We start from the raw sequence: 24580 nt of genomic DNA on the forward strand, positions 1-24580 counted from the left end.
GGGGGGGGGGGGGGTGTAAGACATACTTCATAATGAATAGGTTGCACATATTAAATACCTGAAAATGTTGGAACGGTTTCCCTCTCTGTAAATCTTACTTTAAGAGATACTGCGCAACTTTGCGCACTGATAAACAGGGTAATAAGTAATAATCTCTGCAAATAACCTCAAATATAGCAAAAAGATTTTGATTGTATTCAGATGAAGTGTAAAATACAAGTGTTATGAAAGTGTGGCTTAGTATATTATCCAATGCTCGGAGACGCATCACAATTTTACGCACGCATCTCCAAACATTAGATAGCTCATTTAAATGCTTTAAATAGAATTAAATAATTTAAAAACGTCCACGTAATGTAATGAAAACAAACAACATGATAATAAAATGTTCCGAGTTTGAAAATGCAAGTCCCCATATTTGGAATCTATTTTTTAAGAAAGCATGGTTAATACGCGCTATCTTCAAAAAATCAAATCAGTATTTGCGATGACAAAATATCCAAAGCCAAGTCAACCTAATTAAGTGAAGCACATATTTATTTCACAAAGACAGATTGAGCCTACACTAGCCTACATCACAACGGTCAATACTGAGACAAAACACATACAAATATTCACAGTTTAGAACACAGCACAACATGGGACGGACTAGCACAAATAAACCTAGACCTTACAACACTAACAAACAGAATTCTACTTGACGTAATGCTTTCTTTATTGTGCCTTCATTATGATTTGCCTATGTACATTAAATGTAAAAGTCACCTGGACTACATTCAACAGTAAACCAACCCACTCAAACACACAAACTACACTGTTACTCTGACGGATGCCATACCTCTAAAACAGCCGTTTGATTTTCTAACAGGCATCTAGACTCTCACTAAATATCCTTTTCAAGTATATTAGAGCTTTTCATGAGCAATACAAAAATTAAAAAAAATACTCAAAGACCATAAAAGAATGAGTTCAAGCTTACTTTTACCTCATTCAATTTAAACTGTAATGATATATTTTGATCCAAGTCCTGCGTTTGCATGTGTGTTATCCTTCTTTCATAATAATAAACAAATATATAAACACTTCAGTTGCCACCGTGGCAAATAAAGGTGAATTTCAAGCTTATATGAAGAAGGCGAGAACGACCGGAGAGGGAAAGGGTACAAAGGACGTGACAGGGGCCCAATGGCAGAGGCAAGGTGAAAGAGAGAACACCATGTGTGTAAAATACTGAGTATCGGTCCATCAAATTCCACTTGTGATATTTGCCATCTCAGTCTGGATTGGGGTTTTGTGGGATGGAGTTTATTCAGGCACTATAGACCTGCGGTGCAAGGCGTGGGGACAAGCTGCTGGCCTGTTTTGATCTGCTGCTGCTGGGCCCCCGAGGCTGAGGACGACGCCGAGCTGGAGGAGCGGATCTTGGTGTTGGGAAGCTTGTGCTCCTTCTTCCACTTCATCCTCCGGTTCTGAAACCAGATCTTGACCTGGCGTTCGGACAAACACATGGTGTGCGCAATCTCCACCCGCCTGCGCCGGGTCAGGTACCGGTTGAAGTGGAACTCCTTCTCCAACTCTAGAGCCTGCTGGCGGGTGTAGGCAGTACGGGACCTCTTGGGCATTCCTCCAGTGTAATTGGGATTGACTGGAGGGGGGAAAAAGCCATACACAGGCAAGCAAGCAGGTGTTACATGCAGGCTGATAGCGTGCATCCCAAATCCATAGTTTCTCCAATGGACACATTACAAGGTTGAAAACGATATAACATTACTGGGTTAAGTGGGAAATCACAGCCGCTCTGTTTGTTTTACTCTCTGCCTTGTTTCAGTTTACGGACATGACCTTAATGTAGAGATGCCGAATGTACAAGCACTCGCATCCAGGGACATATCAAGCATGGATATGATTAACAAAACAGCGGGGCTGAATATTACAGTTTGGCTCGGCTCCAGTGGTGGAGGTAGTTTGGGTTAAAAACCAACAAAGGCACATGGCCCCGACAGACAAACACAGGCAATAAAATTTACGAGGGTCCTTAATTACCGACCCTGCTGCTCGATAGTCGTAAATTGCTGTTGTAAGGGGTGCTACTAGTGCTGCCTCAATAGGCTTGCGTATGTTCCAGTGGTTGTTTCACAGTGGTTCTGCTATTTAACCGGGAAGATAACTCACCGTTGTTAACGTGGACCTTTTTCATCCAAGGATAGACCACCGGCTCCTTGCCCTTCGCTACGCCGGGATATACCTCACTGGCGAGGCTGCAGTCTTTGCTGGCATTTGCCCCTGCGCCACCGTCTGGGGCCGCGTTGAGGCGAGGACCGTGGCTCTGTGGAACTGGTTGCGGCTGTGCGTGATGCCCCTCGCCGAAATCATCGAGTCCGGTGGCGGGAACGTTACCGTAATCGTAGCCCGATTCAGTATAGTTTGACCTCGGATAGGATGCCTCGTCGTGATGGGGGAAGCCCGTATCTTTTGGCCGCTCGTAGTAATCACCAGGGTTGGGGATGTATCCGCTCTGCTGATATTCGTCGCATGGAGGAAAAGAAGGCTCGATATAGTTGGAGTTTATCAAGTAGGAACTCATGGTCATTAATTTGTGAAGTGCAACAATACTAATTTTTATCGCGCTGTCGTTTTTCTGATCTCCACAAAACCCTCCTACTCCCTGTCAAATGTACAAAGTTGCCTGGTCACGTGTGAAGCGCTACCAATCACAGCGTGTCCTGTGGGCATCATGTAAACAGGAACCAATGGAAAGCATGGCATTGGTACCACCAACACTGCTCGGACTGGCTTACGTTGATGTTTTCCTTATTAAATCACAGTATATAAAGCAAAACCAATCAACTAACTTGTTTCCTGCATGGGGCCAAACTTATGTGGGTGAGGCTTTACTACATGTGAAAATATCATCTATATAACAGAAACTCGATATGAAATTCAAGCCCTGACCAAATAAAGGTTATCACAAACAAAGGAATATTTGTAATAGTGACGTCAATATCGTTTTTTGGAGTTTAAAAAATATGATGAACCCTAATAAAGAGATGAACGTGGAAACAAAAAACTGCCAACACAACAGTAGAAACTGTAATGTTTTACAGCCTATATTCAAAAGATTGGTAGAGAAAACAGTGCACTGACGAGACGCTGCTCTGCGGACGGACAAGCCTGCATAAAAGTATATGGCTTGTGCATCAGTGAAATCTGGTAAATACTCGCTTATGACACAAACAACAGAAAAAAAACTCATCTCTCACATTGCACCTGCGTATGCACAATGCCACTTGTTCTTCATTTCGTGAGTGAAATTGTGAACACGGTTGTTTTATGCAATTTGCCTGGACATAGAAATAATTTAAGCTATTTTTTCTCTGTGTTTGAACCACATCAAAAGTGATCTGGCTCTGATCGCACGGCCATCACGTATTATCAGTTCTCCTATGTTAACTGCCATGGTAAATAGCATCCAAACACTGGACAAACACTTGCAGGACATGTACCTTGCATTATAGCCACATACCAAATCAACGCGTAATCAGCATGGTTAATTTACAGTACGACATGACAGAATTGCCCTGTAAAGCATGCAAAATCACATCCAATACAATTTTCCAAATCTGATTAAATTTGGAAATATGTATTAAATAAATCCACAATTTGTTTTCCAACATTTCAATGCAAATATGCAATCTTCTAATGTGCCTCTCCTGCGCTTCCTTTATTGTAAACAACCAAAGCAATACCATTGTCATGTGTTGCAACTAAAAGTTAAACCTTTTGAAGAAAGGGGGTACTAAAAGTGTAAAGGAGCAAATATTCCAATGTGCAATTAAACATAACAATATTAACATTATGTATTGTCAGTATTTTAGGTAATTGCTCCTATATATTTCACTATTTAATAAAAACTATAAAAGTAAACCTGCATCTTTCTAAGGAAGAAAATATAAAGTCTCTGACCGTGCTCCTCGTCATCAGCCATCTCGTCCAGGTCCTGTTTCCTCCCCGTGTTCGATGCCACACTGTATATGTGTCCCATGAAGATGCAGCAGCTCTTCACAAAGCTGATCCACACTGTCCAAGTCAACAAGGCCTCTGCATGAAGAAACAAGAGGCCAAACTTTGGAAATATTGAAAGGTTTCTTTTCTCTCCTTTTTCTGCCCCCCCCCCTCCCCCCCATTCTATTCGCTCCTCTAAACAGAGATAACTTCTGCCTGACCCCAAAGTGACACCGTTTCCATTTTGTTTCTGATTAATCTTGCCCATTGACAGTCTTTGTTAAACAACAAGGCGTGCCCTTTTTTCCAAAGAGGCGACATTTTCATATCGGTTAGACGCAGTGACCTCGGGTTCACCCCGGACTTGGACTTCAGTTTTGCAGGGTCTGTTCAGCTCTGGGGAGTTGGGGGAGCACTTAGCGGGGCTCAACACCTAGGAAGGTTCCCAAAGGATTTTAAAAATGTGCAAAAGACTTCAACCGATCTGGGATATAACACGTTAAACTATGTGTTAGAATATGTGGAACATGGGATCTTGCATCTATAGAAATCTGCTGCAGATGGGCTCATATATTTAATATTGAATGGATTACGTTTTTTTTAAGTGCAGATGCCCACTACTCAACCTCTAGTTTTTGGATGCAGCTGACTTAAAGCAGGTGAATTATTTTTTTCCCACAGCAACCAGAGGCAGGCCTCAGTTGTTTCCTCTAAATAAATGCCTTTTTTCATGTTGGCACAGTGTTGCTGTGAGGCAAACCTGCTACTACATTGTGTATCTTACAGGCTTTCTCGCACCTAACTCAAAGTAAATGGCAGCTGATGTACTTTCCGCCATAGATGCACTGTATCCGTATGGCCAAGAGACCACCTGAGAGGCAATATGTCAACATAATGTCAGCGGTAAGACGACTTCACATCATATCTAAATTTACAGTCTGCTGTCATTTTATTATAGGCCCTGTGTAAATATGGGCCAGCTCATCTTGGCTATTGTCCACTTACACTGTTTCACAGGTGATTCTACTTGTTGCTATGACTATTTTTTATTTCGCCTGTGAACAACTTCACTAATACATATTATTATGTTAGAAGACTCATTAAGTGCAAAAAAAGAAGCATTTTAGATAACAGTCCTGGTGATACCTTGGTTATCTAGTCCAGACCTGCAAGGTGTTTTAATGCAATAAAGCATCTGGAAATCTCTCCAACAATACTGCACGCGCAAAGCACAACAGCATCCTCCATTTGGCCATTTTAGTAAAAGGAAGCATTTGGAAACTATTTTAAACTATCTTACATTATCTAACTAATTTTCCACTAAATTTAAAGACCAGTGTTGCTCTTAATGTGAACAAAACCCTCTTTTGTTAGAGGTTTTATTTGAGCTTATAATAATCTAACAGCCAGATCACGGTGTCTCCTTTCAGAGAATATACTGTGAGGTGAAGGTCTATTTAACGAATATACATCATGCTGACAGTTTACTGTAAATTTAGATTATCAGAGAAGTGGTGTGACGATAGTGACAGATTGCAGATGGCTCTCACGAGGTCTCTGCTCCATATGGAGCTCTCACGGCGGGATAAAAAATCCTCTCTGCATTCAAGACGTGCCAAGGATTCGGGCCAGAAAACACCTTTCATACCTTTATGGAAACATTTTGATATAGGTAAGCGCTGGTAATAAAATATGCATCTTTTCTTTCATGGTGTCACTTTTGATTGTCCTTTCCATCACTTTAGGCCTTTAACAAGGACTGAGTTTTTACAAAGGGCTATGGCTTTCATCTACAGCTGCAAGCTTTTGATTAGACCACTACCAAAGTGGCCTTCAAGGCTTCAGCGATGCTTTAAAGAGGCGAACAAAAGCAGCTACATCCTTCAGAAAGTGCACGGACAACTTCCTTATCTCTCTAAGTAAAGAGGCTGTTTTAAAAGTTCTATCCCAGAATATCCCAGACAAGAACGACACAATGATTCCAAAACACAAAAGCCAAAGCGTCTGACTGTAGATGAAGTTGTATAGCCTATTATTAAAAGGTTAAACAAGTTGCAATGTGGACTATAATCAGATTGCCATAAAAAATGTGAAATTATGCTTTTTGTCTAAAATTGTAAATAAACCTGTATTAAGTTATAACGTTTAGCGCTTTGATTTGCTGCCTATCGGGTCAATCCCATTCTTCATCGACGAGCTTTTACTTATATATAAGAGAAATCTAATAAAGTTGGGAATGAAGAAATGTATCGCCTTTTGTGAATTTTATTCAACATTATTCAGACATTTCACCACTTGACAAAGTGCAAAAACATCTTTTGTGTCACGCAATGTGTGTTCTGCGTCTACAATAGTCTAGGTATAGACTGTTACAAACAGAACAGGATTTTGAATGTTCCTAAAATAAAGTGTGTCTTCATTTTGTGTTAAGATGACAATTGGAAGTTCATGAAATCGAAAGTGCCAATATAGTCAGATTTTGTTGGTCAATTTTGTCAAGGAGATGTTTATTATTTAGGTTTCAATTAGAAAATCATTAACTATTTTTGAACAAAACGTTGTTCGATCCTGTGCGTTAGGTTGCCGGTTGCGGATGAGAAGATCTGCAAGCCAGCAGAGAGCTAGTTTTTTGGCTTTTAAGCATAAAATCAAATTCAATAATTTTGCTTTTGGTGTAAATTTGAGTTTGTTATCAGTCATACATTTTCACTTTTATTTGCATCGGGGATTCCCACCTATATGTTAGCTCGCTTTAAGAAACAGCTTTGTTTTCCAAAGAAATTAATTAGGCCTAGTACTTTTTTTTATAAACATAGCCTAGTAACCTGTATATTGCTACCCAAAAATATTTTTTCACGATTCACAGAAACATCTGTGCCATTTCTGTTTTCTTAAAAGGTTTCTATTGAGCGGATCAGTAAGAGAGGGGCTAAATGTTTTTTAAGGGGTCCGGGGGCTCAAATCGGGGGCTGTGGGCCTTCCCATTACCCTGTGACCGGGTCGAGAGTATCAATCCTCAAAATGCAAATTTTGCCCTCGTCCCTAAACATATCAAATGCAATTTATTCAAAGGAAATTCACCAATCAACCGCCCTAATAAAACGCCAGCCACTCAATCTTGTTGCTGGGGACGGGTGGGGGGTCCCCTCCCCCGGTCCCCAACGCGAGGTCACCGCGCTTTCAGGGTTCACCTGGAGTGCACCGCGCAACGTATGTAATTCAAAGCTATTCTGTCTTTTGTGTGGAGAGTCAAGATCGCTATTATAAGGCTGGCATCAAGCTCCGAGTGAACAGATGACGGAGACTTGTTCAGCGCGTAAACTTTTGACCCCAATTTTTCCTCCTCTTCTGCAGCTATCTCGCTCTCATCTGTCCCAGCCTAGTGAGATATCTGCCCCCCTCGAAACGAAAAATTGATTTGAACAATGTGCATCTCTTGCCATCACGACGATCATTCGCCCAAATTTCATAATTAGAGAAGATGCCAGCACAAGAACTAAAATGCAATTGTAGCGTTATGATGTTTCCAACGAGGGAGTGAAAAAATAAATCCAACAGGCTCCCACTCAAGACTAATAGGGCCGTAAAATATGCAAATCATTCATTAACGTTGTAGAGCAACCAAAGCAGCCAAAAGTCTTTGTTGGAGGCAACACTTAAAGTTAGACACCCCCTCTATCTCTTCACATAGTCTTTTCCTCCAGTGCAGGATGTTACCACAGGCTCTGTGTCCCTCGGTAAATTCATTTATGCGCATTATTGCTTATAGACAACGCCAAGCAAACGTGTCATTAACGTGAAGGCGTATGTGCACGCGGCACACCGTGGATGTGTGAGTGGTTTCCCTCTCTCCATACAGCAGTGTGACAGTGAACTTGGCCTAAAGCGAGCTCTGCTGGTGGCTCTGAGAGGATGCAGATTTATCTTGGTGCTGTGGCTGACCTCCAGATGAACCTACAGCGCCTCTCTCTCTCTCTCTCTCTCTCTCTCTCTCTCTCTCTCTCTCTCTCTCTCTCTCTCTCTCTCTCTGCCTGGCAGTATGCCGCACATGGGGCTCTGTCAAAATTTCTCCTTTTGAAATATTAGCGTGGGTTTTAATTTCCAAATAGCCGCACTATCAGTGTGTCCTCCTGTCCTATTTCCAGTGTCTAAAACAGGAAGGAGTGTGAACCCCGTATTTTATATAGATGGGGATTCTTTGCATAATAAGGAGCAATATGTGTTATGGATAAACCGAGGGATATTAGCATTATTCAGGTAAGTTCACAATCAGTGCTGCCCCAAAACTCTGATTTCTGTTAAGGAAAAAGAGGAACAAATAAAATAAATTTGTGTGAATTCCACCTAGTGTGTTAGGGATTTAGTTTAAAAATATGACCAGACTTTAAATTCCAAACCAGCCTGAAAATGGATTTAAGAAGTTTTGGAAACGGTGAATAACCAGCTGGAAAAAACTGTACGGATCCTAGACATCATGGTGTATGCATCTACACCCAAAATAAAACTTGGTATTCAAGTTATGAGGGCTGGCGGACAACGTAACCTTTGCAAATCTGCCCAGGTAACAACTTTAAAAAAAGAAAATCAAAAAAAAGAACCTGGATGGTTATTTACAAGTTTGTTTGCTGACCAAAACTCATGAGGCTCAAATAGTGATAATCGAAAAAGTAAAACCTATATCTTTTTTGTGGTTTTAATATTTGGCCTGGAAAACGGGCGCTCAGTCATTCACGCTTTAGATTAAAAATAAAAAATAAAAAAATAACATAAGAAGAAAAAGGCCAACAAGTCAAAAAATATAAATTATATATTTCTTTCCCCCATTTTCAGTCCATTTTTGGGACTCAGGGTCTGCTGCTGGCTGGTTTCGACTCGGCACTGATCGGACAGGAGGTCACCAACAAAGCGAGAGTGACTTTTTAAGAGGTCATCTGAACTTTTCAACCCCAAGCACAAAACGAGGTGGCTGACACAAAACGGAATTCCTTTTCACGTGTCTCCCTGCTGCTGTTTGTTCCCATATTGTGTTTACTTGACACTGTTTACAACCCGTCCTAAAGCCATTCACGGTGCTAACACGTGGAGCGTAGAGATCACCAATAGAACAACTGCAACTTTTTTTTTTTCTAGGGATGGACCTAAAACTTCCAAAAGTCATAAGCACATATAGAATCCAATCAAATGGAGATAGCTGTACATGTGTAGGCCTGCATTAGCGCATTACTTTATCAAGGAAATCTCCAAACATCCTTTGGAAACTTTCTGGTTCACGGTCTGTGAATCCTCCAATGCAATAAAACGACCACAACTAGAAGTTTGTGGGGGTGGAAATGGACACAGAGATAATTATCCAACATGTAAAAACGGATTATGAGTTACACCACAGATGGAGGGAAACAAGTTACACGGGGAAGGAAGCAATTAAATAGCCATGAGCAGGACCCAACCCTGCGCAACATCTGCCGAGAGCAGTATTCAGCACAGCACAACTGACAAATTAGCGTAATGGACTAATAGGGACAGATAAAGGGAGCGAATACAATAATAAGGCTGTTTAACACAGGCTGGCTGTTCTCGGGCTACCGGATAGTCTGCGAAAACTTACCCAGAGACGCGGTCCTAATCCTGGAGAGCGTCCGGTCCATGCTGAGGCAGACTGAGCAATAGAGACAGTCTGCACCGGTCAAGCAACACTTACACCCTGCAAAGACAGAGTCAGTCGAAGCCTCGCCGTCAGTGCGATTATATGTTATGTGCAATATACTGTCAACTCCCCAAAACCATAAAACTTACTTTAATGGCTACCACGTGACCGTTTATGGCCAGTGAGCCTATCTGGCCGCGCTCCGGATGATTTTTACGATCTAATTCATAGACAAAACCCCCCATTCATTTAGCACCCAAATGTCAGAGAGCCAGAATCGGCCCTAATAAAGTTTACAGCTTGAAAAGTCGAGCTGATTCTCCGGGAATTGCCCAGGAGTCTGTGCGCAAGGGGACGCCCGGCCACAGGAGCCAGCGAGTGGCCAAGGACCCCAAAGCGCCCCCTCTCCCCCTTCCCCACTCCACAGCAAGGTGAGTAAAACATGAAGCTTTAATTCAAGGGGGACCTGTTGAATTCAAAGATTTAACTTGAGGAAACTTTGACATTTTTGAGAGTTCATACAGGTGACTTAGTGATTTTAGACCAAACAGAAAACTCGGACTCGTAAACGTAATATTTAAAAAAACGAACACTCAATGTGATGTTGCCGTTCCAGTAGAAAGTTTATTATAATGGCCATCATTGTCAGCATTATTGTTATTATAGTATATTCTTGACTTCCAGTCTTTCAAAAACATTTACAAAAAGCTAATCACGGTGGAGTTATACACATGGAATTTACTGTGGGGATCCTCCACATAAAAACAGCTAGAGCAAACAAGAACAGAAGTTTTTACTAAAGACGTTGCGCCCATGTAAAGAACGCAAACAGCAGCAAAAGAAAAAAAAGATGCAAGGCACAGCTACTGTACATAGAAGACTGAATCGGCACCTCTGTCCATACAACGCACACAATAACCACACAAGGCTTACGTCTCTGCTGGCTCTACTTTAGGAAGCAAGTTGGTACAATACATCAAACAAATAAATACATACAGTACATACAAAGAAAAAAGGCTAAGCACAAAGGCAGCTCAACCTCACCCCTATTGTTCTGAGTGCAGCACACAACTTTTACTGGATTTGCTTTTGTTGCGGTAGTTAGGTAGCATTTCAAGCTTTGACGTTTTTCTTTTATTTTTTTTCGTCTGAACAAGAAATAATTTAAACAAACATTTATTTTGTTTCTTTTTTTTTTTACTAAATCTAGACAGAACTGTACATAATGTATATTTTTACTCACATAAGCATAACCACGGTGGAAATCAAAAGGAAATATTAAGGGATATAATGGGACGGTTGTTCGACATCCAGAGGACCTATGGGGTGTCCCCTGTCCCGCACACAGACCGTTCACAAGTCTCTCGCGCTTTTTTAGAAGGAGAAGGAGAAGTTGGTATGACAATCTTTGCTTTATTTTTTTTTTAGAGTGCTCGCTATCAGGGGTAGAGTAGTGCATATTAAGGCCTGTAGCCTCCCCCGCCTGCAGCCGCCATGTTCATGCTCTTCAGCTTGTTGTCTTTCTTCCACTTCATCCTGCGGTTCTGAAACCAGATTTTGATCTGTCTCTCTGAGAGGCAGAGGGCATGGGCTATCTCGATCCTCCGCCTGCGGGTCAGGTACCGGTTGAAGTGGAACTCCTTCTCCAACTCCAGGGTCTGGTACCGGGTGTAAGCAGTCCTGGCTCTCTTCCCCTCTGGTCCTGACAAATCTTGTAGAGAAGGAAAGGGGGAAACACATATAAGATGCCAGAGACTAGTTGTCAACATTTAAATGTGCAGTAACTTTTTTTGACTGCATTTCTTGTCATCAGGCTGTTTAGTTTCTACAGTATAGAGATGACTTAAAAGTTTTAAATTAGGCATCATAGAATTATTAAAAACAACCAACAGCAAAGTAAGATACACACATTTTCAACTGTACCTTGCGAACAGGAATTAACACAGTAAACTGATGTAAAATGTGGGCTATTTGACTTTAAAAACAAACAAATGTAGGCTATATCTACACTTTTGACTAACCTATTAAACCTAATGTAGCATATTATCAAATCATTTGCGGTTTATGTTGACAGCAGTAGCCTGGTACACCAAACAGGTGAGAGGCGCATTTGGCCCCTTAGAAAATAAATATATTCTGCATTAAAATCGTCCAATTCCGGCCTGTTTTGCTTAGTTAAAACATCTAAATATATAAACATAATAAAACTTTCATCAAACAATAGCACAACACCAGGTCTATAAAATCAATACAAGATCACTAAAAAAAAACAATTTACCATGATTTATATGTAGTTTTCGCATCCACGGATATATCTGAGGCTGTGTTGAGTCGGTGACATTTTGAGGAGTTGTTGGTGCGCTTCCCGCAGGTTTCTCTTCCTCAAGAGGGGAAGCTTTGGACACACAGTCCCGGCTGAGCAGCAGCGTGCCTCCGTTCGAGCTCGAGCACGGGGTTGAGCACGGGTTCGTTATAGAGTTTTTCAGGGCACGGTGTTGAGATTGAGTCTCGGTGACCGGGGACGAGGTGGCGACCGAGGAGCACGGTAGTGGGTCAGGTGGTGGTGATAGAGACGATGTCCTGGTGCTGTTGGCGGACTGGCTGTACCTGACCGGCTCCACCGAGGGTGTTGTCGCCGCTGAGTGACTCGGGGAGTAGCCCTGTGTCTGCTCGCTGCTCACAAAGTGTCCGGTACCGGTCCGCCCGACTGTTAGGTCCATCCCGTTGTAGCCATAGCCATACCTGCTGGAGTGCATGGCTGTTGAGTCTCTGTATTGCTCGTTTGTCGTATTATGGTCTCCATAATTATGTAACTGGAAGTCCGCGCCATTGGGATAGCGACCGCAGAATGAGTTCACAAAATAGGAGCTCATTTGTTGACAATTCCACCGTTTGCTCGTTGTAGGTATTGTTGTTGTTTTTATTATTTTAGAGGTAAAATAGCATGGACCCGTGTGCTTGATTTGTGGCTCTTATGGTTTAGCGCGTCCTATAGCACCCTTGCACAATTTATGATGAATTATGGAAATGAGTGGGACATGGACTTGATTCTCTCTTACGTAGGCACCCAAATATGGGGTACGGCGGAGTATCACGTGCTTTTGTTGACCAGTCGTAAATCCTGCTTGGTGACCTCCAGAGGTAAACTCGTGCACGCAGGAAATACTGGGTGGGATGTGAGGGGTGCGCGCCTCCATGCGCTCGTGGCTAGGGCAAACTCTGAGCCACGGCTTGGGTGTTTTGAATTGTCGTGGTGCGCCATCCTCTGGCTCAACTGTTGCACTGCCTTTCTGCGGCGCTTGCTGAGGCGTGGGCTCCACATGGGGTCATTCGGAGGTTAACGACCATTGCGGCAAAAAAAACCAAGGGGCTCCTAAACAATACAACAAGTGACATGCTGTTGTGCATGTTATGATAGGCGATAAGTGCAAATAGTGTGCAGAGTTAATAGAATGAAAGCTTTTTTTTCACACTTTCTAATAATCATAAAACAACCAAAAAGCCACTATGTGGAAAACAGTCTAATGAAAAGATGAAAGCCAAACATCACATGGCCAAATAATAACAGACTGCCATTCAAGGCCTGTCCTTTTATGACACAGTGAAGAATGAATAAGTTATAACTATATGAGAACATATACAATAGCGACATAAGAACACACGTAAAACCACGTTACTGTCTATTTTAGGTTGGTTAAAATTGAAGTATTCCGTACAATAAGTTCTCAGATGATATTATTAGAAGCGTTTTGCATGCAACCCAACTTTATTATGCTGTCGTTTAAAGGCGAACCATCGTTCATATTGACTTTTTAACAGTCAACATCTTATTAAATTGCATTTTTAGTATTGTCTGTTTGTGAAAGATTAACACAATATCGAGAAAAACATAAAACAGTTTTTATAAGCAGATACTCAGTGTGGAGGTTTGTGCAGTCGTTTTGGAATTTAAAAAAAACAATAGACGAAATTTTAAATTGAAAAAGGAATATTCAACGTGATTCATGGATAGTGGATTTGAAATATTTAATGTAAAAAAAGCCACAATATTCGGATAATTCACATGTTTTATGTTTGCATTGTGCTATGAGCTATTTGTATTTAACAATAGGCTACTGTCATATTATTTCCTGGTCCTTTAAATTAAAATATAATATATAGACTTTCTACGTCGATCGATTGCAATGCAGTACAGAAAAAGGAAAGATGATTTTTATCAAAACATTTAAACATAAAACCATTTTTGGAACGTTGGCTATGCGTTAGAATACACAGGCGCAATCTCTCTTATTGTAACCCGGCCAATACGCTTATTAAAAAGTGGAAGTCGACGAGCTATTATTTTTCCATGTTAATTCTGAGCAGCATTGCTAAAACAGGAGACCCGCACTGAGCACAAAGCCTAAACATATTCGTGACGCCTCGATCGGCGCCCTCCGTTTGGTTTTCTCCTTGTGGAATTTTTATGGCACCCTAGTCTCTCCAAAGCAGCGTCCTGTCCTCTGCTTTCCCCCACATATCATTTCCATACAAGCCCAATCATGTGTTACTGACAAAAACAGTGAGATATAGAATATTTATTCTTTTCCAGGTATGTGCGCCCTTTGCGGTAACAGACCCCCAGAAGGCACAACGTGAGTAAGGGTGAATACCGGGCTCCACAAGCAGTGGGCCCACACTGAGAGAATACCTACGGGGTGTGTGTTGGCTAAACAGTCATGCTCCAACAGCTGATTTATGGCTGGCCAATGGCAACAAAGTTCCCACGAAAATGATGTCCCTGAGTTGAGCCAGGGACACACCCAGGAACAAAATAAGAATCAAGGAGATGAGAGAAGCGAGAGCGCTCTGGTGTCAGACATGTCGGGCTGGGAGCGAGGGGGCCACTGCTGCAGAAAAACAAGAGGGCAGTGCACTCTGCAGGCTCCCTCACACACCAGCACTCGTGTGTGTGTGCATACAAATAAAATTGTATACGTTTATAATTGATATAGTTAAATTCATTTTTGCATGAATATCATTCCGCACAACTGTAGCATGATTAAAACACATTTTTCAATTCAACACGTTTTTTTTCCAACAATACGATAATGTGAAACTAGTATGTTTTGCAAAAAGAAAAAGAAAACTGGACAGCAGGTATGGGATGTGGAAATGAGCATATTGGATGCAGTCACTCTTGCACGTTTGATAGCTTGCAAAAATCCCGCCATACTTTGCATTTTATCGAGTAACAATTTACAAAATTCCAGCAGAGCCGAATATTAGGCTCGCTGAGTCCATTTTAAGGAAAACCGTGAACAACGTCGATGTGCAAACACAGAGTGCCATAATGATTTCGAACAGAAACATTTTTACTTTTCTAACATCCATAGAAAGGGACATTCTTCTGTATCAATTAAAGGTCATCGGAACTGTAAAATAATCTTGTTTTGTTCATTGAAAACAAGCATAGGGTATTTAACAAGTAGCATTGTACAGTGAGCCAGGGCCTGCACGCACACGTATGAATAACAAGCATTAAGCATGGGCACATGGATAGAACCAAAGGTAAACTTGTCTGTCCAGCCTGCACCGCAGGACATTCGCAGCAGACACAGACAGAGCTGCAACCCCAATACCCCCAGTGTATCCACAGGAGGGCGTTAAAGTGCACATCTTCTGGCCACCATCCACCCAATGAATTTTGCAGCCGAAATCCATCCCCATTCAAATCCAACAACAAACAACGGTCATGACAGCATGCAAAACCCATCAAGAAGATCAAAGAAACACTAATGTTAGTTTTACCACGTATGATCTGCCATGCAAATCATAATACAAACAAACTGAAACAAATGAAACCAGTTCTTTCGTTTGATTTAAATCCTTAGACAATTGAAACCGAATCAATGAGGCACAATACGTACACAAATAGTTGGTTATTATTTGCTTAGAGTGGTTTGTCAATGCAAATTGAGAACATAGCAAACCGTGACAAGTTGCAGTTGTCTTACCTTGTGAAGGTTTCTGCTTGTAAACAGGAAAGGTGAGGGGAGGGAGTTGGCAGGTGCAGACGGGCAGTGACGACGAGAAGAGCCATGTCCCCGGACGGAAAGTGGGGCTCCCAGGGGTCAGTGACGCACCGGGGCACTTTCCACGCACCTTGACCAAACGCGTGAAGAGAACGACAGCAGAGCACACAAACGATCCAGTCATGTCGCAAGGCAACCCCCAGCGAGGAGCCGAGAGAATACTCCAAACTCCCCAAAAAGGTGTCAAATCGTAGAAGGTCGCGGTGGAAACAGCCGCGTGGAAGCCCGAGACCGTTAAATGAAAGGCTGCTCTATTCTGCTATTGGAAATTATATATAAAAAGTTCATGTTCACGGCTCCCTGCCACGTGACAAGCTGCGGCCAATAGGAGGACGAACCGTGTCGTAAAGTTGTATTGCTATGTTGTAAATTTTCATAAACAACAACGGATTTATGACCCAGCGCTGGAGGGAGAGATGGGGAAAGAGGGGAGGGTGTGAAGGGGGGGGGGGGGGGGGGGGGGAGAGACAGAGAAATGAAGGTGGCAGTTCCCCCGTCAGGCGCCATCTTACCGAGGATAGAGGGAATGCAGAGTTCAACAGTAACGTCCTTTATCGGTAGCCTGTCCCGTCTCGCTTTCCAATAGTTCACATTCCCCAACTTAAGTGTTTAACACTGATAATGGACTGCACCATGTTTCGTTACATGCGACCCAATCTTGGCCACATTAAACAGCACTTAATGGTGACTTGGAGCGACATATTATCACTCAATCGGCGCGTTATAATGACTGTCGTTATGATTGTTGTTGTGGTTGCACAATATTAGATTCGAAAATATTGAAAGCAAATATTACATGCAAACAAACAGACAGGTAAAGGCTATTTTATTAAATTATTTTCATTTACAGATTTAAAACATTCCCAGGAGCTTTTGATATTTTTTTGTTCACATGTTGTGCTTCACATTACGCAAGCACTGAACCTGGATATATCACAGTATTTTCACATTTAGAAGATCAAAATAGCCAATTCATGTACAATTGTGAAAATTTGAGCCTGAATTTGTTTCTTAATATAATAAACAAGAACATTTTAATGTACATGGCTAAAGCATTTACAAATGGATATTCCGGTTTACATTATAGGCAAGTTGACTTTCTGGGAATCCGAGGTAGATCATCCAAAACTTAACAAATGTGTGTTGATCCTGGGATGTATAAAGAGGCAAATAATATCGAAAACAGGCATATTAATATTCTAAGTGATAAGCAGTTATACGCATTCAAAAAAAAAACGATACAGCGGTAGACATACTGACATCTAGAAAGCAGCTAAATCACAGATGGATGCATTTGACCAACAAAAAGTTTATTTTTAATTGGCCTATACTCAAAATGAGGCACATTTGCGCATAATGGTGTATTGTTACCTTTAGAAAACACAACCTTCTGTGGAGAAGAATTACTCGAATAGGTAGAATAGATTAAAGTAGCCTACAGTCAATTTCAACTTACGTTGAATTCCTTGTGTCAGTGTTTTAATATTAGAAGGAAAATATTAGGTAGTTTTTCGTTAAGGAATGTTGATTCAGTTGTAAAATCAGGGGAAAATAACATATTTAGTAATGCATATATCAAATATAGTTTGGAAAGGTAGTCAATATCGCTCTTTCATGCTGGAGCCTCTTTAGGCATTTTGGGTTTAAATGTGAAATACAGACCCACAGCCTACTGTTAAATGCTTATTACACAATGGCCTTCAGCTGTCATTCAATTAATCAGCATATGGTAGATTAGAAACATCTGAGATGTATCCCGTATTCATACTAAACAGTGATTTTCTTTGATTTTAATTCTCTGTCCCGGTCTTTCGTTACTTTGCAGCCGTTTCTGACTCCAAACCGGCGCACCGGGTGTCTCCAGCTTCGGGCTCTCCGGCTTCTGGCACTGCCAGAATATCACCGTCCTTTTCCCCGGGGGTCGACACCGGTTCCTCCTTGTGGTCTTTCTTCCACTTCATCCTGCGGTTCTGAAACCAGATTTTGATCTGTCTCTCTGAGAGGCAGAGGGCATGGGCTATCTCGACCCTCCGCCTGCGGGTCAGGTACCGGTTGAAGTGGAACTCCTTCTCCAACTCCAGGGTCTGGTACCGAGAGTAGGTCTGCCGCCCCCGCTTTCCGTTTGGATCTGTGGAAGATAAGATGTGCAAGCTCTATGTAACTTCCTATGGGCTAAAAATGCATTTTTTAGCATGAAATGTGACAGTCTAATCAAAGTGATGTTGAAATGAATACTGACAATAAAAACCTGTGGTTGGAATCATTGTGACACACAATTCATTTGTTTGTGCTTGCGCAATTAATTATGGCTCATTGTTCTTTTTTTTCCAATATCCCTTTACACACACACACACACATACACACACACTTCTGCGCAGAACACACTCCTCACACTTAAATCAGTAGGGGATGTTTTTTTTGTTTCTAAAAGGTCTCTGCATTTATTAAAGTGGCCCTGCTGGGATGTTTGGCCCATAACCTCCTTTGATACTCTGCATGCCTTTCCAATTAAAAGCTAGCGATGCTCTGCGCACCGAAGCAGCCATAAGTAATTAGATTACAGCCCCTGCACCTTCGCCCTCAAAATAAGAACAAATGCCAATGTTTCAAATTGCTTGCATTCTTAATTCACTTGACTTCTTTATGTTTTCGACGATACTGGTGCATATTGATGCAGCAATGTGTACGAACGAGTTTCAGAAAACACCAGAGCCTCTGCAGTGCAGACCCAATTAGAAACGGAGCTGCAGAGTGCAAGAGAACTGATTTACACAACAGGCCGGTCTTTTTTACAACCACAAAGGGGAGAAGAGGCTGTAAGAGTAATAGGAGTGCAGAGAAAACCCCCAGCGGCAAGGTCTCTGCGTACTGAACACACAGAAGCGCTGGCCAAATGAATTTATGGCTGCAGAACTCATTAGTTGCGCAATAAAAGTTTTACGATTCTTTCGATGCAACACCAATGGTTTCACGAAATTAATTGAACCACTAACGGCCAATGTAAGTATCCCAATGTTTTGTAAAAGCATTGACCTGAGGGCTTTGAAATAGCACATAAGAAACAGTGTCAGCACATACCTGATACTCTCATCCAGGGGTACATCTGGTATTGTTTGTCCGGCGGCGAGGTGAGGGGACCCGGCTCCGGATGGCAGCAGCTGTCGGTGAACAGGCGGCTCTGGTCAAACAGGCTGCAGTGCAGTGTGCGCGCGTCCTGCCCCATGCCATATCCCGAGGTAAACAAGGGGCGGCTCTGGTACACTGGTGCATTATTGACGCTGTAAACTCCAGACAGAGACGGTGCAAACGCGATGGCCGCAGCAGTCTGAGTCGAGGCATAGTCCTCTCCACTGGGTCCAATACTACAAGAAGCCCGCTCCACATTTGGGAACAGAGAACTCCCCGCCGTATATTTGCTAAGAAGACCATCCACATAATAAGAACTCATTTTTTTTCTCTCTCTGATTTCTTGGCCAAGAATCTTCAGTGTCGTTTTTACGAGGTAGCGTGATATATGACAGCAATACACCCTAGATTTACACCGAACCCCATTTTTACTCTGGGCCAAATAACTTGCCCATGTGACTCAGGCCTGGACGCTCTCATCCAATCAGCAAGCAGGCATGGATGTCATTATGGCGCAGGACAACAGAGTGGGATTTACACTTTACATACAAAAACACACAACACACACAAGGGAGAAATTCTCACAACCCCAGTGATCTAGAGGTAAGTTAGGTGATATAAGGTCATGATTTAATGGGCGATCCCTTCTCGTACTACTGCTTTACAAATACCCATTTATTTAAAAAATCTTCATATATATGTTTTTATTTTATACACGGTAGAATACCTTAACAAGGTAATCTACAGTCCCTCAATCACAAGCTACACTAATATACAGCATATAATTGGCTATAACTACAACTAATCTAATAACTAATATAATATTTATATACATAACTAATCCGACAGAATGTGACTTCGTTGTGACTGCTTTAAAAACAATACTTGCATACAGTCTCGTGTTTTAAAATTATATGTAGGCTATAAAAAATATAGGACATTATTTTGATTATACATAACGTAGGCTATGTATCAATATTAATAATAATCCACGATGATAATTACAATACGGTCCAATTCATCAAAAATGTTTAGCTGACATTACAATGTTACCTGAATGGTCCATAAATGACCATGAAATGAATGGAACGATGCTTATAATAAATACACAGATAAAAGAGCAAATTGTCAAATTAGAAAAATACATAAAGAAAATAATAATAATAGTAATAATAATAAAAATGATAATAATAATTCCCTTAATTCCTTACAATATTTCTTAACATGAAAAACTATTTTCAGCCGATTGTGTTTTGCTTAGAAGCCTAACTTATTTATACATCGTACATTATATATATCGTAGAAAATTAGAATCTACATAAAAAATGCAGAGTAACATTGCACATATTTTTATGTTAGTCTTAATAACCCTGGTATCAAACAAATGAACTCAGTTCCGAATAGTTTGCGTCTACAAAGCCGTCCAAAAACAGAGTGTAAGAGAACCATTGGCAGGAGAGCGACTACGTCAGTACTCCAGCAGTCAGTGTGCTGACTGTTTCTTTCGTCCCGCTGGGCTGGAGAAGCAGCTTCTGCACTGAGACACTGTAAAAAGGTGTGAAATTATTTTGCTGGACTCTTAAAAACGTTACTACAGTTTCTTCCCCAGTGAGGTTCATTAGGGAGGAGTGTTTAAAGTGGTGGGGTGATGTTGTGGAACAGTGTCGCCACCCTCTGGTGACTTTCAGGCACTGCAGGGTGGGGAGGGCGCAGTGCGCAGGCGTTTTTTTCTTTCTACTGCAATCCGGAATAAAATGCAAGATAAAAGTAAAAGACATGACGCTGAAAAGGTAACGTTATGTTTCTTCGTTGTGATTTTAAGCAAAGCGCGGATGCCTTTTAACAGACTTGTCCAAATGTATTTTGAAAAAGCATCACGCATCTAAAGGCCTACCACTGCGTTTGAAGCTAGCTGCTGGCTTTATTGCTCCTTCTCCTTTAGGACGGGCCCAGCAAAGGAGCAGAGGGCGGAAGGTTCCCAGGTAGAAACAAAGGATCGCTCCAAATGACCGTGAGTCCTGCGCGTCCCCGTCGGGGAGAATCCAATAAAGCTGATCATTTCCGCTCGGCCTTTTGTTCAGCCGCGTAGCCCCACAGAAAGAGTAGAAAAAACAAATGGGTGCCATTCTGGAAACGGCCTAATTGTGTCTGGACGGCCATAAAGCCATTAAAACTGGAATGCCAGACAGTATAGCAGACCAGGCGTTTTATTGCACTGTCTCTGCTCGAGTCTTTGAAGTTTGGGTCCATCTGCGTCTCCTAACGCGTCACAACAGCACTCCTAGTTGGACTAAAGTCCGAGTTATCGTCTAACTACAATATTCTGTCAGTTTGTGTGTGGCTTTTAATGAACTACATAACCCGGTGTATGTGAGCCGTGCTTGGCTCTGATCGAGCATCAGACTTAGCAGCTCTGCAGCTACCTCACAGTGGATTTGGTGCTCCTCGTATGTTTCTTGTGTTAAATATTTTCTCCAACATGCAGAGACTTGAACCAGCCTTACACACGCAGAGACCATAATTTAAAAGTAAAGCTCTTCTCCAAAAGATGTGGGAAAGACTCACTTTGCGTTACAAATCCAACATTTGTGGGGCTGCTCTATTTCAGAATATGTATCCACTAAATCTCCTTCCTTGTGAACTGGTTATGTCGACATGGCGCTAATGACGGAGCTTTAGGTTGAGCGGCCTTGTCATATCTGAGCTGAACAGCAAAGCATCGGCTGCATTATTTTGGGCTTCAGCTGTCGAAGCAGTCTTTTTTTGTTTTGTGTCCTCTCGCCTTGCAGCGCTTTGCACCCCATAAAAGGTTATGGCGGCAATTGTCTTTTATGGCTGTATACAGCTAACAACATCCTCTGCCAAGATGCAGCTCTGTCCCCAATCCAGAAACACAGACACACACAGATATTCACCTATGTGTGGCTGGGTTTTAATTGGAATGAAATGCTTGAGAGTCCTGTAAAAAAAAAGTGTTGACTTTCACTAATGTTCAATTAATTGCTAAATTATCAAAAATATCTTTAAGTATTGCGCGCGCGTGCGTGTGTGTGTGTGTGTGTGTGTGTGTGTGTGTGTGTGTGTGTGTGTGTGTGTGTGTGTGAGTAGTAACCTTCATATTTTCTGAAGTGCAAAGAAGCACCTTTTTCATTACGATTTGAGGCCAAAATAAAAATAAGAATGTAACGTGCATGCCTTCCCAGATATAATTTGTTTTATTTAATAAATAAAGTACAAATTACATTTGTGAACCAAAAGTCAGACGGCCAGCAGACCGTGAGGTATTTAATAAGTAGCCTACAGTGTTTAATTTAATTGCCTCTCTCTAACAAACATTAAGTACTTTCAAAATGTTACTCCCTGAAATTCAGCATCTAATGCAAGCAAATCTACTATAATCCGCCATCGAGAAAAAAATAGGTTATTGTAGGTAGTTGAAAGACATAGGTAGTCAATCGTGTCACACCGTGTGATATAGCTTCTATAACCTAATTTAACGTTTGTATTTTAGCATTTTTAAGAGGTTTCTGAGGTTCTTGCACCTACTACAAAATGCGATCAGTCTGTTCTACACGCCTCCAATGTTAGATTCAATCTCACGGTCATCAGTCATAGTTCTAAGCAGTAAGAGATAAACAACAATAAAATGAATACATTTTTCAAACTATACGTTCAGGTGACTCAGAGATAGACAACAAATATAACTAGAAACCAGAACACGCACAGCTATAAACATCCATACACTAAAAAGCACAGGGACCAGGCCAACTGATAACACTTTAACGAGGTATTAATTCAAATCAACATGAGAAAATAACAAATACAAAACGAGTGGGCACCGTTCAAATTGTGCAATATAAAGGTAGTCGCATCAAACTGAAGCCCAACATGCTTTTTTTTTTACAAGACAATAAGCCTAATAGCTTTTTTATATGGAACAATGAGACAATAACGTTTAAAAACAAGGTCCAGCAGAGTTAAGAGCTTCCACACACAAAGCTCAACAGCCTAAATATACGGTTCAGTCACTCTCTTTCGGTGCGCCGTCTTTATTAAATTTCTTCATCTTCATCCTGCGGTTCTGGAACCAGATTTTAACCTGTCTCTCGGTGAGGTTTAACAGCCTCGCCACCTCGTACCTACGGTCCCTGGTCAGGTAGGTGTTAAAGAGGAACTCTTTCTCCAGCTCCAGGATCTGGTGTTTGGTGTACGGACAGCGCTTTTTTCTCGTGGCACTCGCGTGGAGCCAGTTGGACACTGGGTTATCTGGAAAGAGTGGGGTGCGACATTGGTGTGAGGGCCCGGTTCCGACTGACCAAATGCAAAAACAACATCTCTCATAATTTGCCTCTGAAAAAAAAGGCCTTATTCTGATGAGAAGAAAAAGGCTACACATGTATTACCGAAGCTACAGCCAATTAAAACGCCCCCATATTTCTCCCAGCTCAGGTTCACTTTAAAAGCTGCAGAGGGTTATCTAATATAGCAATGGGAGCTGGGCCATTAACAGTCCCCATAAGGAAATGGCACGTTCAGAATGGCATCTGTTCAGACGCGCACCCCCATCACGCACCCCAATCCTCACAGCTTTATGTAGTATAAATAGTAGACTAAAGGACTGTTTAGCGACTTACTTGGATCAAGGCCCGGTTTCTCTTCACCTTCCCCGCTCGTGTCCCCTGCCTGGCTGGACAGTGCGTCCTGTTCCACCGGTGATGCCGTCGCTACTGTTCCGTTGGCGTAATCAGAGAGCAGTAACGCCGTGTGGGAGCTGGACAGAGCGCCGTCAGCTCGCGTCCCAAGACTCTCCGGTTTGATTCCGTAATGATGGGTGGTCGGTAATCCGGCCATGGGCAGGGAACCGGACATAGGCTCTAGCAGCCACGACTGGTAGCGGCCATCTGTATCTGCACCGACCGAGCCTTGGGGATGCCCATAGTGGTGATGATACATTGAGGATACACTGCCTGGGAACTGAGCAGGGACGTGGCTCCATGATGGCCCGAATACCGGGGGTTTGGAAGGAAATGCGCAGGTCCCAAGCTCGCTGTGGTCGCTGATGGAGGCGGGCTGTCTGGGGTGCTGGAGCCCAGGACCGGAGGGGTACCTCGGCACAGAGAGCTCCTCGCTCTCGGGCAGAATGAGGGAATCAACGTAGTAACTAGTCAGCGTTCCGGATGTCGACATGGCAGGAAAATGATACGTTCACATGTACGCAGCCATACAACAGATACATGCAAAAGTAAAACGCGCACACACACCACATACACATACACACGCAGTAAACCCAGCCTCACAAAATAACAATGTGGAGAAATCAAGTAGCAACTCGGCCCCACAGAGAACTACAGTGGGCTAGTAATGGGGAGACAGGCTGCCATGCCATTGGGTAGCAAGACGCACGTGATCATAAAGGCTGAACAATAAAGGATAAATCAATCCCTGTGGTCATTAAATACCAACCCGCTCTCCTAAAACAACCTCTACTATTAAAGCTTAGAATTATCAAAATATGAGTTGGATCTGTTGTCTATGAAAGGAAAAAGTGAATGTTAAAAATATTAAACAGCATCTTAACCTACTGTTTTAAACAAAATCCCTTCTTGTTATCCAAAAGGATACAGTAGGTTTTTGGAGGCCTTATTTTACGAGCTACTTTATAGGACACGTAAGCACCCTGCCATTGCTGTTCACCAAAACACATTTTAACCACCACAAGGTTTATAAAATATAA

The 24580-nt window shown here is 42.1% G+C and overlaps 4 protein-coding genes across 6 annotated transcripts; all 4 read right to left on the reverse strand.

The window, feature by feature from the left end:
• Positions 1-516: 516 nt before the first annotated feature.
• Positions 517-16073, reverse strand: hoxa4a (homeobox A4a). Of its 3 annotated transcripts, none has more exons than XM_032534797.1 (3): positions 15643-16073; positions 3964-4098; positions 517-1645 (listed from the first exon to the last, which is right to left on the reverse strand). In XM_032534797.1, the coding sequence occupies exons 1-3, from the start codon at positions 15842-15844 to the stop codon at positions 1317-1319; spliced, it is 666 nt and encodes a 221-aa protein (XP_032390688.1). In that variant the 5' UTR covers positions 15845-16073; the 3' UTR covers positions 517-1316. The 3 variants fall into 3 exon arrangements, with proteins under 3 accessions (XP_032390688.1, XP_032390689.1, XP_032390687.1); XM_032534798.1 differs by lacking the exon at positions 15643-16073 and adding an exon at positions 9608-9945; XM_032534796.1 differs by lacking the exons at positions 3964-4098; positions 15643-16073 and adding an exon at positions 2173-3875.
• hoxa5a (homeobox A5a) lies at positions 10736-12715 on the reverse strand. Its single transcript, XM_032534794.1, has 2 exons — positions 11925-12715; positions 10736-11357 (listed from the first exon to the last, which is right to left on the reverse strand). The coding sequence occupies exons 1-2, from the start codon at positions 12517-12519 to the stop codon at positions 11107-11109; spliced, it is 846 nt and encodes a 281-aa protein (XP_032390685.1). The 5' UTR covers positions 12520-12715; the 3' UTR covers positions 10736-11106.
• A 216-nt stretch (positions 16074-16289) lies between the features above and the next one.
• LOC116701217 (homeobox protein Hox-A7) lies at positions 16290-21805 on the reverse strand. Its single transcript, XM_032534799.1, has 2 exons — positions 18799-21805; positions 16290-17848 (listed from the first exon to the last, which is right to left on the reverse strand). Exons 1-2 carry the CDS (start codon positions 19166-19168, stop codon positions 17535-17537), a joined length of 684 nt encoding a protein of 227 aa, XP_032390690.1. The 5' UTR covers positions 19169-21805; the 3' UTR covers positions 16290-17534.
• A 233-nt stretch (positions 21806-22038) lies between these two features.
• Positions 22039-24479, reverse strand: hoxa9a (homeobox A9a). Its single transcript, XM_032534795.1, has 2 exons — positions 23481-24479; positions 22039-23112 (listed from the first exon to the last, which is right to left on the reverse strand). Exons 1-2 carry the CDS (start codon positions 24031-24033, stop codon positions 22868-22870), a joined length of 798 nt encoding a protein of 265 aa, XP_032390686.1. The 5' UTR covers positions 24034-24479; the 3' UTR covers positions 22039-22867.
• Between the last annotated feature and the right edge of the window lie 101 nt (positions 24480-24580).

The sequence above is a fragment of the Etheostoma spectabile genome, chromosome 14 (genome assembly GCF_008692095.1).
Source record: "Etheostoma spectabile isolate EspeVRDwgs_2016 chromosome 14, UIUC_Espe_1.0, whole genome shotgun sequence".
Classification (NCBI taxonomy): Eukaryota; Metazoa; Chordata; class Actinopteri; order Perciformes; family Percidae; genus Etheostoma; species Etheostoma spectabile.

Excerpts from the sequence above, each read along its gene's own strand:
- hoxa4a (XM_032534796.1), bottom strand. The coding sequence starts at position 2,590 with ATGACCATGAGTTCCTACTTGATAAACTCCAACTATATCGAGCCTTCT. Across the intron at positions 1,646-2,172 it reads AAAGGTCCACGTTAACAACG|TCAATCCCAATTACACTGGA; the intron begins GTGAGTTATCTT and ends TCCCCCCTCCAG.
- hoxa5a (XM_032534794.1), bottom strand. The coding sequence starts at position 12,519 with ATGAGCTCCTATTTTGTGAACTCATTCTGCGGTCGCTATCCCAATGGC. Across the intron at positions 11,358-11,924 it reads AAAACTACATATAAATCATG|ATTTGTCAGGACCAGAGGGG; the intron begins GTAAATTGTTTT and ends CTTCTCTACAAG.
- LOC116701217 (XM_032534799.1), bottom strand. The coding sequence starts at position 19,168 with ATGAGTTCTTATTATGTGGATGGTCTTCTTAGCAAATATACGGCGGGG. Across the intron at positions 17,849-18,798 it reads CCCCTGGATGAGAGTATCAG|ATCCAAACGGAAAGCGGGGG; the intron begins GTATGTGCTGAC and ends TATCTTCCACAG.
- hoxa9a (XM_032534795.1), bottom strand. The coding sequence starts at position 24,033 with ATGTCGACATCCGGAACGCTGACTAGTTACTACGTTGATTCCCTCATT. Across the intron at positions 23,113-23,480 it reads GAAACCGGGCCTTGATCCAA|ATAACCCAGTGTCCAACTGG; the intron begins GTAAGTCGCTAA and ends CACTCTTTCCAG.